Source organism: Euprymna scolopes, chromosome 10, assembly GCF_053919585.1.
Source record: "Euprymna scolopes isolate OS-2025 chromosome 10, ASM5391958v1, whole genome shotgun sequence".
NCBI classification, from domain to species: Eukaryota; Metazoa; Mollusca; class Cephalopoda; order Sepiida; family Sepiolidae; genus Euprymna; species Euprymna scolopes.
Window position 1 is genome coordinate 68912714 of NC_136491.1, and position 17233 is coordinate 68929946.

At 34.1% G+C, this 17233-nt stretch overlaps 1 protein-coding gene across 2 annotated transcripts in view; it reads left to right on the top strand.

The window, feature by feature from the left end:
* Positions 1-17233, top strand: part of LOC145286065 (delphilin-like) — a 207777-nt gene that overhangs the window by 166283 nt on the left and 24261 nt on the right. The window contains exons 19-21 of one of the 2 annotated variants that reach the window (XR_013869095.1): positions 3380-3445; positions 6573-6825; positions 12130-12257. Coding sequence is in view for 1 of the 2 variants with exons in the window: in XM_080134738.1 (XP_079990864.1) it covers positions 3380-3445; positions 12130-12257; positions 14269-14337 (263 nt within the window). In the remaining variant the exon portion in view is untranslated. Of the gene's footprint in view, positions 1-3379; positions 3446-6572; positions 6826-12129; positions 12258-14268; positions 14338-17233 lie in introns of those variants that run through there. The other variant, XM_080134738.1, reaches the window with a different exon arrangement.

Below are 17233 nucleotides of genomic sequence, written 5' to 3' on the forward strand. Positions count from 1 at the left end.
GTGGTTGTGTAGATGTAGATGTAAAAATAAAAAAATGTACTAAAGTTAAAAATGCATACATTTTTTTGTGAAATATGGAAGGGAGGGATGTTACATGATAAGGGCTGTCCCCTGTTCATGTAAGTATAAAAATAGAGAGATTAGTTAAAATGAAAATAAGAGAAAGCAGAAATCGAACCCTGGACATAAGTTTTAAAGAACAATAGGTTTAAATAAAATGTCCAGTAAATTGTTAATTTGGATGAAATAAATAATAAATAAACTATTCAATTGTTAAAAGAATGTGGATAATAAAATATGAGTTAAATAAATTAGATATGTAGGTTAAATTCCTTTGTGGAAACAACACAAGAAAAATAGGTTATTGGGAAATCAATGTCGAAAACGTGCAAAGTCACGCATGTTGAAACACGTGAATTTTGCTCACGTGGCCGGGATGCATGGATTTCTCAATATAGGAGGTGGGAGTTAGTTGGTCGTAGAGAGAGTCAGAGACAGTCAGAGAGACAGTCAGAGAGACAGAGACAGGCGGACGTCTGAAGCGAGACGTCACTTCAGAAACTAAGATGTGAAACTTTGAGTTCTTAATGAGGAAATCCCGACCGGTCGTATTAATAAATTCATCATGTGTTTTGGATAAAGCTCATCTTTGTGTTTGTGATTTCTACAAAAAGGTAAATTGTATTGTTATTATATGTCTGTGTTATAAAATGTCATTACATACACATCTCTCTCTCTAAGATACAACATCATATGTAATAAGACAAGAACTCTCACTAAGACTCATATCATTACTAATAAGAACTCACGTAACATACGCGCACAAGTGGTATCGTCTAATACTAATAATAATAACCATATCACCCAGTATATAACAATAATAATAAACCAACCCCGGACAAGAACAACCATACTATAAATAAAAATACTAATAACGAACAAAATAAATGCAACTATAGACACCGCACACTTTGCCCAGTTCAAAATAAATGTCTAACCAAAAGCGTAGTTTATCAGGCAACAATATTTGTGAAAGAAAACCCGAATAACAAGAAATATTACGTAGGCATGACTTCCTTAGATTTCAAAACTCGATACTATGACCACAAAAGTACATTAAAAAATAAAAAACACTGTATAAAAACAACACTAACGAACTGGGAACTCAAAGAAAGCGGACATTCGCCAGTAGTGGAGTGGAAAATAATAAGACAAGCTACCACGTGTAGACACCTAGATGACCCATGTAGATTATGCCTTTATGAAAAATTTGCTATCCTGTACTTTAAAGAACCCCAACATCTATTAAACTGTAGAAGAGAAATAGCAAATAACTGTGTTCACAAAATAAAATTTACTCTAGGATAGCAATTCAAAACTAACAAAAACAATAGAAAATTATCAAATAAATAAATAAATTAAATAAACATGAATATGCATAAACGATCACACATATATGTATGTATATATATATATATATATATATATATATATATATATATATATATATATATATGTATATATATATGTGCATATATGTATGTACACATATATATATATTTATATATAAACTAACAATAAAAAAAACACTAACCTAACTTTAAAACAGATCCTTTGTTCGATAAAATGCATGCCCATTGGCTGATTGGAAGGGGCGCGGTGGATACTAGAAAGCTGATTGGCTACCTAAAATCTCAATAGAAGAGAAGCATATAAAAACGATAAACAACCACAGAATTCGCGCATAAGCCTGAGGAGTCCTAGAGTGGATGAAACGCCGAATATCCTTGTTGATGATTGTATTTTCAAAAAGGTTGCGGATTTTAAATCCCCTAAAAAGTTTGGACCCTTGAAATGCCCGGTTTATTTGAAATTACCGTGGATAGGGGAGGGGAGTAATATAATTTCAAAACAGATTCGAAGAAGTATTTAATATTGCTTCAATTCGGTGACCTTGCGTGTGGTATATACTACGAGACCTGCTTTTCCGGCTTTCCACAAGGATAGTTTGCCTTACATCCAAAATAGTAATATTGTATATCAGTTTAGTCGAGGTGCTACATAGAGCGGACTCCAAAAACCATTTAAAGATTTTGGAGGCCGTCTCTATCGCGGTGCGTCAACCTTCTTTCTGCCGGCAAAAAGAAACATCAAACGCATTGTTTCTCTTTGGGGAACTTTGAATTTTTTCTCCCGCTTTTTTTTTTTTTTTCTCCCTCGTTGTGCCAACATTTTTAATCGTTTTTAAACGTAAATAAATTTAATTAATGTCCCCGTAGGTTGGCACATTAAATAAGTTCCCCAATAGAACTCTTTATTTTCGTTACAATATTATTTAGATTGCTATCGATTTACTCCTGAAGAGATGATAGCCGAAAGAGCTCTCGAGAAACTTCCGCATAGTATTTTATTTAAAACCATATACAAATTCTGTACCTCTAAACATTTATATATATATATATATATATATATATATATATATATATATATATATATATATATATATATATATATAATTCAACTTTATACATTAACATAGTTTCCTTCTAGAGTTATATATACTGATTCAAACGTTTCTCCAACGATTGGGTGCCTTTTTTTGAAGAATGATTTGTCTTTTGCCTCAAATTACGCCTCAGTTTCTGATGTCACGTGTTGATTGTAGCCAGATTTCTTTTCCTGGAGAATTCTTTTGTTTGCAAACAACTTGTAGTAACTGGGATTTAGAGAATTGTTTGCTTCTTCAAGTTCATCAAATGTCCATCTATAGGATATATCTGTACTTTTCAAAAGTATATTACTAATAAAGTATATGCAACCTATTCTAAATATTTTTAAAACTTTTATTCATCCTCAAACAAAATATATTGATGTGGAAGCGTCAGAGGCTATTATGATAAGAACTAGATTTATAAAGAACAAACTGGATGAGGTATTAAGCAACAAGATTTAATTTGCACTTACATTTCTTCATGTTAGGGAAACAAGAAACAGGCAGGGAATTCCGAAGGTAAGCAGTCCAAAGAAATAAGCTATTAGTGTATAAAATTTTCCGGTATTTCGAAACCTTTACAGTGAAGGGATCAGGTTTAGCAGCAAATCAGAAGAGTTGAAGTTTATGGGGTACACGTGCAGTAAGTTTATTGAAGAATATTTAATGGAAAATTGAGTCAAGATTCAAAAAATTTTAAAGTGTTGCAGAAATTAATTGGTCTTGGGGAGGTGGAAAAATGGCACCTCGGATGTAGCTCTAGTATTTTCGGAAAACAACTCAGAATGTAAAACAAGTCTTCCTCCATTCTGTCTTATGGCCATCCCACTAACATCTTAGTTGAGTATATATGCAAACTTTTTTATATTGTGTCAATAATATTTACAGCGCAGCCAATCACTGAAAAGAAGAAAGAGTTTACCATCTTGAATTATAAGAAAGCATACAATATTTGTAAGTATATTTTCTTGATATGCATTCATTTTCAGTGTTTATACCAAACTATTATGATACTACTTCATTCTGCAGATTAATAACACTTTAAAAATAATTATTATTATTCTGATAATCCAGTTTTGATATTCTATCCAATTCAAAATTGAATTCTCTATACTTATATTGAATTTGTAATTTACAATGAATTCAAAAGAGATGAAGGGTGTTCGAGACAAATTTGACACATTTTGGATTAAAAAAATGAAAAAATATCTTTACCAATAATTGATAGATTCTCAAAATTCAAAGTTCATCTTTGGAGAGATTTTTTTCCAAGTACAAGCTCACCCAAAGAAGTCGCATCACAACCTCCAGGTAAAACTTGAACCTATTGCACGTAACTTTCACAGTGTTCATTGAGAGACACCTGAACAGCAGTTTGATCTTAGCAATCAGTTCATGCAGGCAGGTAACTTTCTCAACTGCGGCCACACGTGCAAGCGAGTTGACAAATGGTGAATTCGTGAAACCCTTCAAACAGCTACTTCATCATTTTCCGGAAGTGGGAAACACAGTTCTACTGCCACATGTATGTTTTTCTGCAGCCATATTTTCCGCTCAGCGTTTGACACCTGTAAACAGCACTCAATATAACCATCTGAATTGAATCGGGTTCTTTTTCTAAATATATTTGTAATTATATATTTGTGTGCGTTTAATATTGGTCTGCTAACTTCAAACTTGAAACTTAAAAGTAACTAAAATTAAACTTTATACATTTATTTAAAAAAAAGAATAAAAACAACGAAAACTATGAAATCTAGTTTAAGAGTAGTGTAGTGATACTAACCGCACACATGATGTTTTCTCCTGATGATGAGTTTGGAGGTTGAAAGTTAAACCAAGAAAATACTTTCTTGCTCAAGCTCAGATAGACTGATTGAGAACTGCTTGTTTACAGATAAAAACAAAAGCTCATCTTTTAGTGTTTTAGGTAGTACACAGACAGTAATCCAATATTGCATCTGAATTGAGTTTAATTTGCCTTACTCGATAGTGCAATGTCTTTTATTGCAGCTTCTGGACGAATTTCATTATTAAGGACACAATCAGAACAGCTATTATGATTTTTATTGCTTTCAGATATCCGTTGCAATTCTCCAGCTCATCTCTCATAAATTGAACCTCCAAAATATTCAAGAAGCACTGAGCTGCAGCCAAGATTTTCGTCTTTTTGAATTTGGCACAAATTGTTATGATGTAGGTCACTCTTTTCCAATGCTCCAGTGCTTTCCCGTCAACCATAGTTTTCAGTTCTCAAATCCATTAATAGGTGATATCCTTTTCTCCTTCTTGCAATAGAACCTCTTTCTCACAGAAAAGACGTTGTGCATCTGTCTCTGCTCTATCGTTATTTTCAAGAGCTCGTCTGAGCTTCAATCTGTACTCTCCCACTGCAAAATTTTCACAATGAGCATTAGTCTAGCTACAACCACTATCAATAATTTCCCTCACTCTCCATTTGTGCCTAAATCTAAATGCAAATTCCATGAACAAAGCTTCTTTCCTATAACTGCGTACCTGTGGAACTCTCGCTGGCATGCTCTCTAACTAACTACAACATGGTCGTCTTTAAGTCCAATGTAAACTAGTTCTTGTTTAGCCATCTCCTAAAATAATCACATTCTAGCCAATTTCCACCACTAATGACCAATACGCTGTTGTTCCAGTGACCACTTTACACTCATTAACCCATATCCTCGAGTGGCCTTCGGGGCTTGCTAAGTAGTGATTCTCTTGTAAAATAAAATATGCAAAAACTATCATCCATTGTACTTTATGCTATCAAATAGTTTAAAAATAAAAGAATATCCAAACATTATAAAATTTATCTTGAACACCTTGTAAAATCTTAACTAAAAATATCTTGTAGTTCAAGTGTTTAAGTTTATTTCAATTATTATTTATTATCTCTATATATAATAATTTGATTGCATTAAATCCCCTCTGGACCAAAGTACACTAGGTTTGCTCCAACAGATACCACATACAAATTTATTATGTCTAGACTATAAGCCACTATATTATGCAACTTTGGAATGCCATCTTACACACATTTATTCATTACATTAAAATCCTACATTACATCCTAGGAGCAACATCATCACAGTCGTAACCATCTATAGTGGAAGTAGTTGATACTTTTTCCTCATTCAATGGGAGGTATTCTGCATTTTGTTCAGATATGGGGTTGCATCCTTATTATATGGATCATATACTTACATACATAACATAATCTTTGCTTTTCCCGATTCCAAAAAAAATCTCATTGGCTGAGAACTGACTGTTCATGCATTCCAGAATGCAAATGCTCCTACAAAAGCGAACACTCCAGAGATTTACAAACATGGCTTCCCTCAATACAGGAGGAAATCATTTTAAATAAAATACCCCAATTACAAGACTTCTTTCATTTTTACATTAAATATGCCATACATGTTAACTTTTCTTATACACTTACGCTAGCGTGCTATATCATTTGTGATTACATACACCGTACACACTATTTTCTGGCACAGCATCACATGCTAATAGCCATTTCTTCTTCCTTTTCTAAAAGCTAGATAAGCTTTTCTTTTTTTAATTACGATTGACTAACATTCTTTTTAATACACTGATTAAAAAATTTGAAACAACCGATTACGCAATGATTGAAGTTGAGACCCAGCTTTTATGTACTTCTGAAACCTTTAAATGTTTGATTTCTTCTTCCTTTTCTAACACCTAGCCAAACCTTTCTTTTTTTTCTTAACGTACAACTGACTAAAATTCTTTCTTTATATGCTAAATAACAAAGTTTAAAAAAACGATTACGTGATTACTACAGTCAAGACCCGGATTTTGTGTGATTTGGAAGCCTTTAAACTGTTTGTCTTTTATTTTATAATTTAAAATCAAACATATCGATTAATAAAAATAAAATGGGTTTACTTTTACAGTAGATATTGTTCTCGAAAAGAAATAATGCAGGATGAAGTTTTATAACGATTAAATGTGTTTTATCATTTTAATTTTAATTCATTATTGAGATGAGTATTATTTATTAATTTATTTTATTGCGGACTATTATCCTCATCTTTCTTAGATGTTGTTTCACGACGTTTTGGTCAACTATTTCTCTGGCCTTCTCAAGGTGGTAAATGTGACGGGATAGGAACTCCGAATCTCCCAACTGCATTCTCAGCAATTACTGCCATCCATAGTTGTTGTCGTCTCACCACGTTTTGGCCAAGTAAGCCTCTGGCTGGCTTTGGGTAGGATTGAAACTTGGAATCATAGGAATCGTAGAAATTCAATGTCTCTATCCACTGCGCCACGGGCCTCGAACGGCGATCAAGGTTGGATTTTTTGGTCTTATAAATTCACGTTTATTTTATTATCTGATTTTCCATGGTCGGGTCTGTACCCAATGGTATATATATATATATATATATATATATATATATATATATATATATATATCATTTTAATTGGAATTCATTATTGAGATGAGTATTATTTATTAATTTATTTTATTGCGGACTATTATCCTCATCTTTCTTAGATGTTGTTTCACGATGTTTCGGCCAACTATTCCTCTGGCCTTCATCAGGTCTCTATCCACTGTGTCACGGGCCCCGAAGGGGGATCAAGGTTGGATTTTTTGATCTCATAAATTTGTGTCTATTTTATTATCTGATCTACGGTTCCAGGTGAGAATTTTCTGAAGATAGCGGTTTCAATCCTACCCAAAGCCTGCCAGATGAGGATAATAGTCTGCAATAAAATAAATTAATAAATGTGTTTTGCTGTATAATTTAAATTTAAAAACATTGAACAATAAAAATAAAATGTTGGTTTAATTTTACAGTAGATAAACTTCTGTTTACATTAAACGACTTACTAGTGTTGAACGAAAGAATCCCTTTTAGTGATTACATGGTTTGAGGATATTTGTACAGCTAAACTGCTAAATTTGATATGGTTTTCTTTCACCGTCAACTGGGCTGTTCTATGCAAGGAGGGGTCAGTGCATTGACATTCTTGCAAAGTCATTCACACCTCGTGGTACGTATGCTTTAAAGGTGTTATTTCGAGGGTCGTAACGTTGTAAGTTCGCCGTAGTCTAGTCCAGTCCACAAAAGCGTTTTCTTTATTTGCATCTCCTTTTCCTCTTAGTGTTACATTACTGCGGCTAATTTTTTTTTTTTTTTTTTTTTTTTTGCTTGTACGGCTACTCATTGCTATTTATACTTTCTCAGGGGGTTGCTTGATTTTTGAAAAAAAAAATTTCTTATAGCTCGCATGGGTAATAACTATTAGTTTTGCTTGTATTTTTGAACCAAAATATGTCACAAACCAAATTAAATTGTTTTTGCCTAACTTCCCTTAATTGTATATTTTTTGGTATATATATATTGAAAAATGTTTGTATGTACTTTAAACATTTATAGCTAATATTAAATGTTTTGTTTTTATTTGTAAACGAAAATAGATAACAAAACATAATAAATTGTTTTTGCCTAATTTCCCCAATTTTATTTCCTTTTAGGTATATATATTGCAAAAATGTCTTTGGACAATATTTTTTTCAAAATTATTAAAAAAAAATTCTCTTTCTGTTTCTGTTGTCTAACACTTAAAATCTAAAAAGGTTTACATTGTTTCAAATTGAAGAGTGTTCTGTTTATATTGTTTATAATATAAACAAAATTATTTATATATTGTTTAAAATAAATAATAATTGCTTATTATTTAGAGAAAACTTTTTGTTTATATTGCTTCTTTTTTCTGCCTATTTAAAACTGTCACTTTCTGAAATAGTGTCTACATGTTTACATGGTAACGTACAGGAATTTAGTTCTTTTTAAGTGATAGAGGTTTTGAGAGTATTTTGCCACCTAATCTTTAAAGTAAATATCCTGCCCACCAGATTAGTACACATGAGCCAACCGACACTACAACCACCAAATTGTTACGTTTCCAACCCGTTTCCCTGACCAGGAAGAACAACACGCATCACTTCTAGATCTGTTTTTGACCACAGTTCCCGATGACTGCATAACGAAGGCCCACAGCCCACTCGGGAACGCTGATCATGCAGTGATAATGGTTGAAATCGCCCTAAACTGTAGACCCAAAACTGAAGAGCCAGTGCTCAAAACAACGAGATATTATAATAAGGCTGACTGGGAAGCCATCAGGGAACTAATTAGAGATGCTCCATGGAAAAATATTTTCTATCTCCCTGCTGAACAATGTGCAAACGAGACCACTGACTGGTTTAAAACTGCAATCGAAGCGCATGTTCCCATGCGGAAATTTTATAGTAAGCCCCACTCTCCCCAATGGTTCACGTCGACTTGTGCAACTGCCATTGCTCAAAAGCAGCATGCATAGCGTAGGTTTAACCGACATAAGTCCAGTTCAAACAGACTGAAGTATATAGAAGCTAGAAATAACGTTAAGAAAGAAATAGCGACAGCTAAGAGAGAATTTACGGAAACCACTAAAAAGCGCATCGAAGCACAAAAACTAGGAACTCGAGACTTCTGGAAAATCTACAACAGTGTAGTAAATAATGGGCAATCAACAATTCCCCCACTAACCAACAATCACGAGGTTGTCTCCTCAGCAACCGACAAGGCTAACATGCTTGCCAGTCGGTTTGCCTCAAACTCCACACTGGACCCTTCCAACCACCCCCTACCTGACTTTCCTATGCGGACAGACGCCACACTAGATGATCTGAAAACCACCTCTGCTCAGGTGCATGCTATCATAAAAAACCTTGACACCTCAAAAGCATGTGGACCCGATCTTATCCCAGCTGTGCTATTAAAAAAGTGCTCAGCCGAAGTAGCTCCAGTTCTCTCCAAACTCTACAACAAATGCCTTAATGAAGCTTGCTTTCCGGTCTGTTGGAAAACTGCTTCTGTAGTACCAGTATTCAAGAATTCTGGCGAAAGGACAGACCCATCAAATTATCGCCCCATTAGCCTCCTCCCACTTTTTGCCAAAATATTTGAGACCATAATTAACCATGCTCTAGTCCATCATCTTACAGATGCTAAACTACTGACTGACAAACAATATGGATTTAGACAAGCCCGTTCCACAGCAGACATCCTAACTGTGATCTCTGAACGTATATACCATTCACTGGACAAAGCTGGGGAGGGCAGAGCGGTAGCTCTAGATATATCTAAGGCTTTTGACAGGGTATGGCATGAGGGTCTCCTCAGTAAAATCAGATCATACGGTATCACTGGTAGAATACTTAACATAATTAAATCCTTCTTAGATAAGAGAAAAATCCAGGTTGTCCTCGACGGTCGTACATCTAAACAATATGATATAAATGCGGGGGTGCCCCAGGGTTCTATCCTTGGACCTCTATTGTTCCTGATAATCATAAATGACCTCCCCGACAACATTGCCTCTGAGATGGGTATATATGCTGATGACACTACACTCTATGGCAGGCACGACAGGAAGACGAATGAACACATTTCTAAAGAAATGGCAGAAACATTAGGGGAAGACCTCCAATCTGTAGTGGAATGGGGACAAAAGTGGTTGGTCGCGTTCAATGCTGCCAAGACTAAACTAGTTTCATTCAATAATTACAAGAAACCCTCTCTACCACCCATAGCAATGGCCAACGACTCTTTATCTGAGAGTCCATCTTTCAAACTCCTTGGCCTAACGTTCACAGGAAACATGAGTTGGAACAATTACATTGAAGGCATCGCCAGGGCAACTGCAAAGAAGGTGGGTTCTCTCTACTGTGCTAGAAAACTACTAACACCCGAAAGTATCTTGTACCTCTATAAAGCCACCATTCGCCCATGTATGGAGTATTGCTGTCATATCTGGGCTGGTGCATCTGCTACTAGTCTCTCGCTCCTTGACAAGGTTCAAAAGAGAGTCGAAAATCTGATAGGCCCTGAACTGGCATCTAAGCTTCAGCCTCTGTCCCATCGACGAAATGTTGCATCCCTCTGCCTTTTCTACAAGTATTTTAGTGGCGAATGCTCTGACGAACTGCAATCACTTGCGCCCCCACGACGTGAGCACCCTCGACAAACCCGACAGGCTGCTAAATCCCACCCCACACTGTAGAGATCCCTAGATGTGAAAGATCTTTTTACTCCAATAGTTTCTTCCCCAGAACCGCTAGACTCTGGAATTCCATTCCAGGTCCCTGCTTCATCAACAGTAGTGACGTGCAGAAGTTCAAGTGTAACGTGAACCAACACCTTGCTGCCCAAATCCCTACATAGTACCCCAGTAGTTGTTGCCCCTGATAGTAGCCCCCTACACCAAAGTGGCAATTTGCCTTGTTTGGGGTGAAAATGTAATAAAAAAAAAAAAAAATTTTTGTTGTTTGTTCATAATATTTGCGCGTGGGAATCCTGACAACAATTATCAAAGTTACATTTTGGGCAAATTTTATGACAACCCCACACCCACTCACAAAATAAGGTGTCTATTCCGAAAGCCGTTCTAAACATAGGGCGGTTGGGGGTGTCGATTCCGAAAACCGTTCTTAGCATGAGGAGGTTGGGGTTAGGGTCCTGCTAGTTACTAATAAAGCTCAAATGATTAGTTAAAAGTGTTTAGTTGCTCAACAAAATATTTAAGTATTTTCTAATTGGAAATGTTTTATATGCTGATTCATTTTTTAGAAATTTTGCAGAATAAATAATATTTATTTATATACTAGCAGTTCATCTCGGCTTTGCTTGGGCCCTATGTACTTTATATAACTTTATGTGCATATGTATATATATATTAAAAAGTTTAACTTATGTCCATGTAACCTACATATAAAATTTCAAGTGTTTAGACCCAAAATTGTAGGAGGAGTTTGGTAGAGTCTGCAAAGGTCAACTCTTTCAACTTTGACCTCTTGGCAGCCAAATTTTAGCCCAAAAACTAATTAAAAACCTTGCTGCATATCTGAATGTCCTTTATGTAAAATTTCAAATGTTTAGACTCAAAATTGGCTGAATAGTTTGCTAGAAACTGCAAAGGTCAAATATTTTGAACTTTGACTCCTTGGCAAACAAATTTTCGACGAAAAACCAGTTAAGAAGCTTCCCCATGTCTGAATACACTTTATGTAAAATTTCAAATGTTTAGACCAAAAATTGGCAGAGTAATTTGGTAGAAACTGTAGAGGTTGATTTTTTTTTTTAACTTTGATCCTAATTTTAACCACTTAACATTTATTGTTTTGGGTTCAAATCAAATTAAAAAATTTGATCCAGTGTTTATAACCAAAATTGACGAAGGGGTTTGGTAGAGTTTTCAAATGTACAAATCGTTGAACTTTGACCCCTTAACAGCCAAATTTTTGCCCGAAAACCGATTAAAAAGATTTTCCCAAATCTCAATACTCCTTATGTCAAATCTCGAGTCTGTAGATTGAAAATTGACAGAGTAGTTTAGTAGGGAAATGTACACACACAGACACACACAGACACACATGCACAGACACACACAGACACACACACACAGAGACAATTTCATTTTTATAGATATATATTTTCATACTTTATTTTCAAATTCTTATAATTCTTGTGTATTTTTCATTCTTTGAAATTCTTTTGCAGGTAAAATAGAAACATAATAACATTTATTCTTTATTCAATCAGCTATTCTTTTGGGCCATTTGAAGCTTTCAATATCTGACATTAAAACGGCTATTTTGGAAATGGATGATTCTATCCTGACTGTGGAACTCCTTCAACAGTTGATTACTTATGCTCCAGATGCAGCTGAAGTAAGAATATTTTAATTCTAGATTTATGAAATGTTATTAATTCTTTTTTGAATGATCAAACTATTGGGTTTTTTTTTCGGTTGGTTAATTTGTTGGTTGGTTTTGTCTCTCATTAAATGACAAAAAAAGTATTGATATGCTGTAAACAGCATATCAATACTTTTTTGTCATTTAATGCAACATCTATTAATTTGGGGAAAAGTTTTTATTCTTCAAACTGTTTATCCCTTATTTCTTTGATTACTTTTCTGAAAAAGATTTTTATCCTTCATACTGCTGTTGTTATGTCATAAGCATCATTCATTCATTTCATATGATTTTGATGAACCAGATGGTTTTTGTTAGCATTCGTTTCGCTGATATCTTTCTAGTTAGAATCTTTTCTAGAAAGACATTAAGTATTTACATGAAGGTTACATGAAGGTTACATGAAAGTTGCTAACATTCCTAAATTAAAGTGTTTCTGTGGAATGAATTAGATTCGAACTTGGTACACCCATGTTTTCAGTCCGTACCATTAAACACTTAATTAACGTCACCTCCCTGCTGCTTATTTACTTGCTTGTTTAGCAAATCGAACTTCTGCGCAGAAGAAAGATCGTGCATAAACATTATTTGGTCTGCATGAAGTCCTCCTATTTCATCACAGCTATTTGTTAGACTTGTTAGACTCGCAAGTTCACTCTCGACATTCAGAACAGTAAGGCTCAACGTTTGCACACAAAGTCAGGAAAGTTTGAGCCCAGAACACACAAAAGATTGATGCTTGCACATGTGAAAAAGCAACGTTGTTATCTTCATTCCATGGAGTTGCGGTTCCGCATTTGACACGTCCTTGCAAAGGCAAAGATGACCAGAGGATGATGGATTCTAATGACAACTCCTGGATTTTCACCAGAGTCCTATTAGTAGGGGTCTAGTAGCTCTAATGCCGCTTGGTGCGAGATCTGTCCTGCATGAGGAACTGGAGTTTCAGATAGCATAGTTTTGATACAACCATTCTGTCACTGCCCTTATCATGGTGAGGAAACCGGGAAACAAAGCTGAAAACTTTAGGGAATGCTGCTGCTACGATGAGGGTTTGGTTTATCATCTGCTACTTCTCTGATTTGTTAGCCATCATCCACGTTTTATTTTGGATAGTTTTCTCTTGGTTTTGATATATGCAGGAGTCATAGGTCAAACAAGGTGGAAATTCTTTTAGTTTCTTATATTTTTACATGTGTAAGTATTAACATTTGAATAATTTGATTATCAAGTTTATTAGATTTTTACATGTGTAAGTATTAACATTTGAATAATTTGATTATCAAGTTTATTATATTTTTACATGTGTAAGTATTAACATTTGAATAATTTGATTATCAAGTTTATTAGATTTTTACATGTGTAAGTATTAACATTTGAATAATTTGATTATCAAGTTTATTAGATTTTTACATGTGTAAGTATTAACATTTGAATAATTTGATTATCAAGTTTATTAGAAAACTGATTTTATTTCTCATATCATAAAATATTTTTAGAACAAATTAGCTAATCAAATTGAAGATTGCACTAATGTGGAAAATTTTTAAAATTAAACCTGATGAATTCAGAAATAATAGCAAAAGACGGAATTTACAAGGCTGTCTTAAAAACTATTTGATCTAAGATTTAAGAATTTTTGGTAATATTTAATAAAAGTTTAGTTTTTATTTGTTTGTAGTTGGTAAACATGTTTTATATGGTGTGTCTGTTATAATTTGGGAGTAGCAAATGTATTTGTTTTATCAAACTTTAATCTACATAAATTTTCAAAACTTTTAGTGATTATTACAATGATCAATAATCTCCTCTAATAGGTTTCATATTGGAAAAAAAAAATTGATATTTGAATGGACAAATTTTACATTTAAAAAACTGACATGTCACAACTACTAAAATAGAAAGGACACTCTAAAGATAATATGACATGAATATGTTTTCTTGTTATTTCTATTTATTGTATTGCAAAATTATTACTTTTCAGATTAAAAAATATGAAAACCTGGCAGGAGAAACGCAAGATTTAAGCCAAGCAGATTTGTTTTCATATGAGGTAAAACAGTTGCCTTAATCTTTGAACAAATATAAAATTCAGAAAGCAAGAATTAAAAAATAATAAAAAGTTTTACTCTAGTAGCAATTTAATAAACATGATTGGTTCACTTGATCCATCTGACATTGGTTTTTTTCTGATTTCATTCAAATGTTATACAAGAATATCAGATTTAAAAGCTAATCATTTGTAACCCGCTCCATCCCACAATAAAATAAGTAATATTCTTTAAAAATTAAATTTTTTGTAAACTCAGGAGAGGGTCCAGGTTTTTATTTGTCAGGTGGCCCAGACAGAGATTAGAACGCCTTCATTCTGTCCATAAAAGCTTCGCCTTCCTCCTCTCCCCGTGTTGTTGTGACTAAAGTAAACACAACATATCCTATGGAAATAGGAAATAATATCTCTCCATGTATTTGTCTCTTGTCTATTATCAACACACATTAGCGTAGCTAAGGGGTGGGGTGGGGGTCATAGAAGGATGACAAAATTTATCTCCAAAGAAATTTTTCAGCCAGGCTAAGGTACGGATATAGTCGGAAATTAAATTTATTTATTACATAGTATGTAATTTTTAAGTTTTAGTTTAAAAAAAACTTTTTTTTTAGAATATTACAAATTCTTAAATTAGTCATTGAAAAATCTTTTTGCCGATTTCTATTAAAAACTGTGAACTTTTGAAATCATTTGATGACGTTCATTTTATTTTCTAACTGTGAAAAAAATTAGAAAAAACAGATTATATATATATATATATATATATATATATATATATATACTAGCTGTACCCTGCCACGCGTTGCTGTGGCTCAAATTGGCGTAATGGAAAAAGTTCCAAAATGAGAAAAAGGCATGTTTTTATAGGTTTAATTTTCCATTTCGTATGGGTACACAGTTTTTGTTGTTCCATTTTCTTAGCTGATGTAGAGATTTTCTGGTTTGGTGACTCTTGAATACGTAACATAAATTGTCCATGTGAAAAAAACAGTCAGTGTGTAACTGTAAGCTACACAATTGTAAAGATTGTTCCCTGTGCTTTGTTGATGGTTATTGCAAATGACAATAAAATTGGAAAGTGCAATTTCCTAAAGTGTAATGATGTATCCAGTGGAATCATAGGAATGCATGGAATGAAGATATATTCATCTGTGAAAGGTCCTGTTAAGATTGTTGTTTCTACAATATTGTTTGTTAATTTTTTTACTGCAAGTCATGTGTCTTTGCAAAGCTTGGATTGGTTTATATTTCACAACATGATAATTAGTACGCCAACCTGGCAAATATAGCTGTTGGATAATTAACCACTTTATCTGCTTTCACAACAGTGTCGATGGATTTGGATTTGACTACCTCACTTGGAATTTTACATTGAATAATAGCGTGGACGTCTTTGTATTGACCTGCAAGAATAACTCGTTCACTCAGTCAAGTCGAATTCTTATAATTTGAATATCTGCAAAAACCTTTTAAACTAACTCTTCTTTTGATGTAATAAAATTACAGAAGTTAAAAGTCAAAGAATTTTGCCCTTATCTCTGATAAGCTGGCACTTTTCCGTACCCAATTTCTCACAAGTGATGCAAAAATTTATGTGTGGATCGAACAGTCTGCAACTGGACATGCATATTTTGAGTTAAGTTTAATGTCTTCACATGGAACAAAAAAGTAGAGTATTTGAGGCAAGCATTTATTTCATCTGCTGGTGTTGATTGAAGAATAACAGGTAACATTTGTCTGAAATCTCCTGCAAGCAATATTACTGCATTCCCAAATGGTCTGACATTGCCACGCAAATCTTGCAAGGATCGACCAAGAGCCTCAAGTGATTTTTTGCGTACCATTGTGCATTCATCCTAAACAATAAGTTTGCATTTCTGCAATATTTTCCCCCATATTGGATGTTTTGGAGATGTCAAACATGAGATTTTTGAAAAATTGAATGTTTCAAAGTAGAATAAATAATTCTTCTACTTGGCAGCAAGGTCGCAGGTATCCCTCATCCAGCAAGGGCTAAGGCTACGTCATTTTGTTACCGAATGGCTGCCAAAATCAATTTAATTAGAAAGGTTTTACCAGTTACTTCTGGTGATGTTCAAGGTAGCAGCAATTTCCAAATAACTTCTATTCTCACAGTCAGTAAATTAGGTGATTAAAATAGGATTTATCCATGTTTTGACAATGCCTTATTCACTGTAATTAATTTAGGAGATTAAAATAGGATGAGGGATTAGAGATGGACCGATAGAGAGGAAGATATATAGATAGAAAAGAGAAAGTGAGAGGAAAATAGAGAAAGAGGAGATAGAGAGAGATAAAGGGATTGATAGATAGACAGAGAGAGGCGGAGTTAGAAACAGAGAGGGCGAGACAGACGAAAGGAGAGAGAGATAGAGGGAGTTAGAGAGAGAGAAAGGGGCTCAAAGAGAGATGGAGAGGGTGATATAGAGAGAAAGATAGATTGAGAGAGGGAAAGGGAGAGATGGATAGAGAGAGATATTAAGAAAGGAAGAGAGAGGGGAAGAGAAATAGAAGGTGAACTACACTTCACCGTTTTTTTCCTCGTTCAGTAGAGAAGAAATCTTTTGAGACTGAGGCAATTTAAATTTTTTTTTACTATCCAGAGTACCCTTTTTTTTTTGGGAGCTAGATTTTCCACACATTAGAAACCGACCAGGTTATCTGTACTTTCACCCAACAAATTAATAAAAGAAAAAGATATTGTAAAAATTTGAATTTAGTGTGCAAATACTATTTTAAAAAATAGCACGATAACATAAGTGCATAAGTGTCACTTTAAGTTCTCCTTGGGTGTTGAGTTCCATGGTGACCAGCATAATTATTTAATGGTCGCTCCTTTAGCTCCCCCTAGTCAAAGCTAATGCATGCGCACGTAACA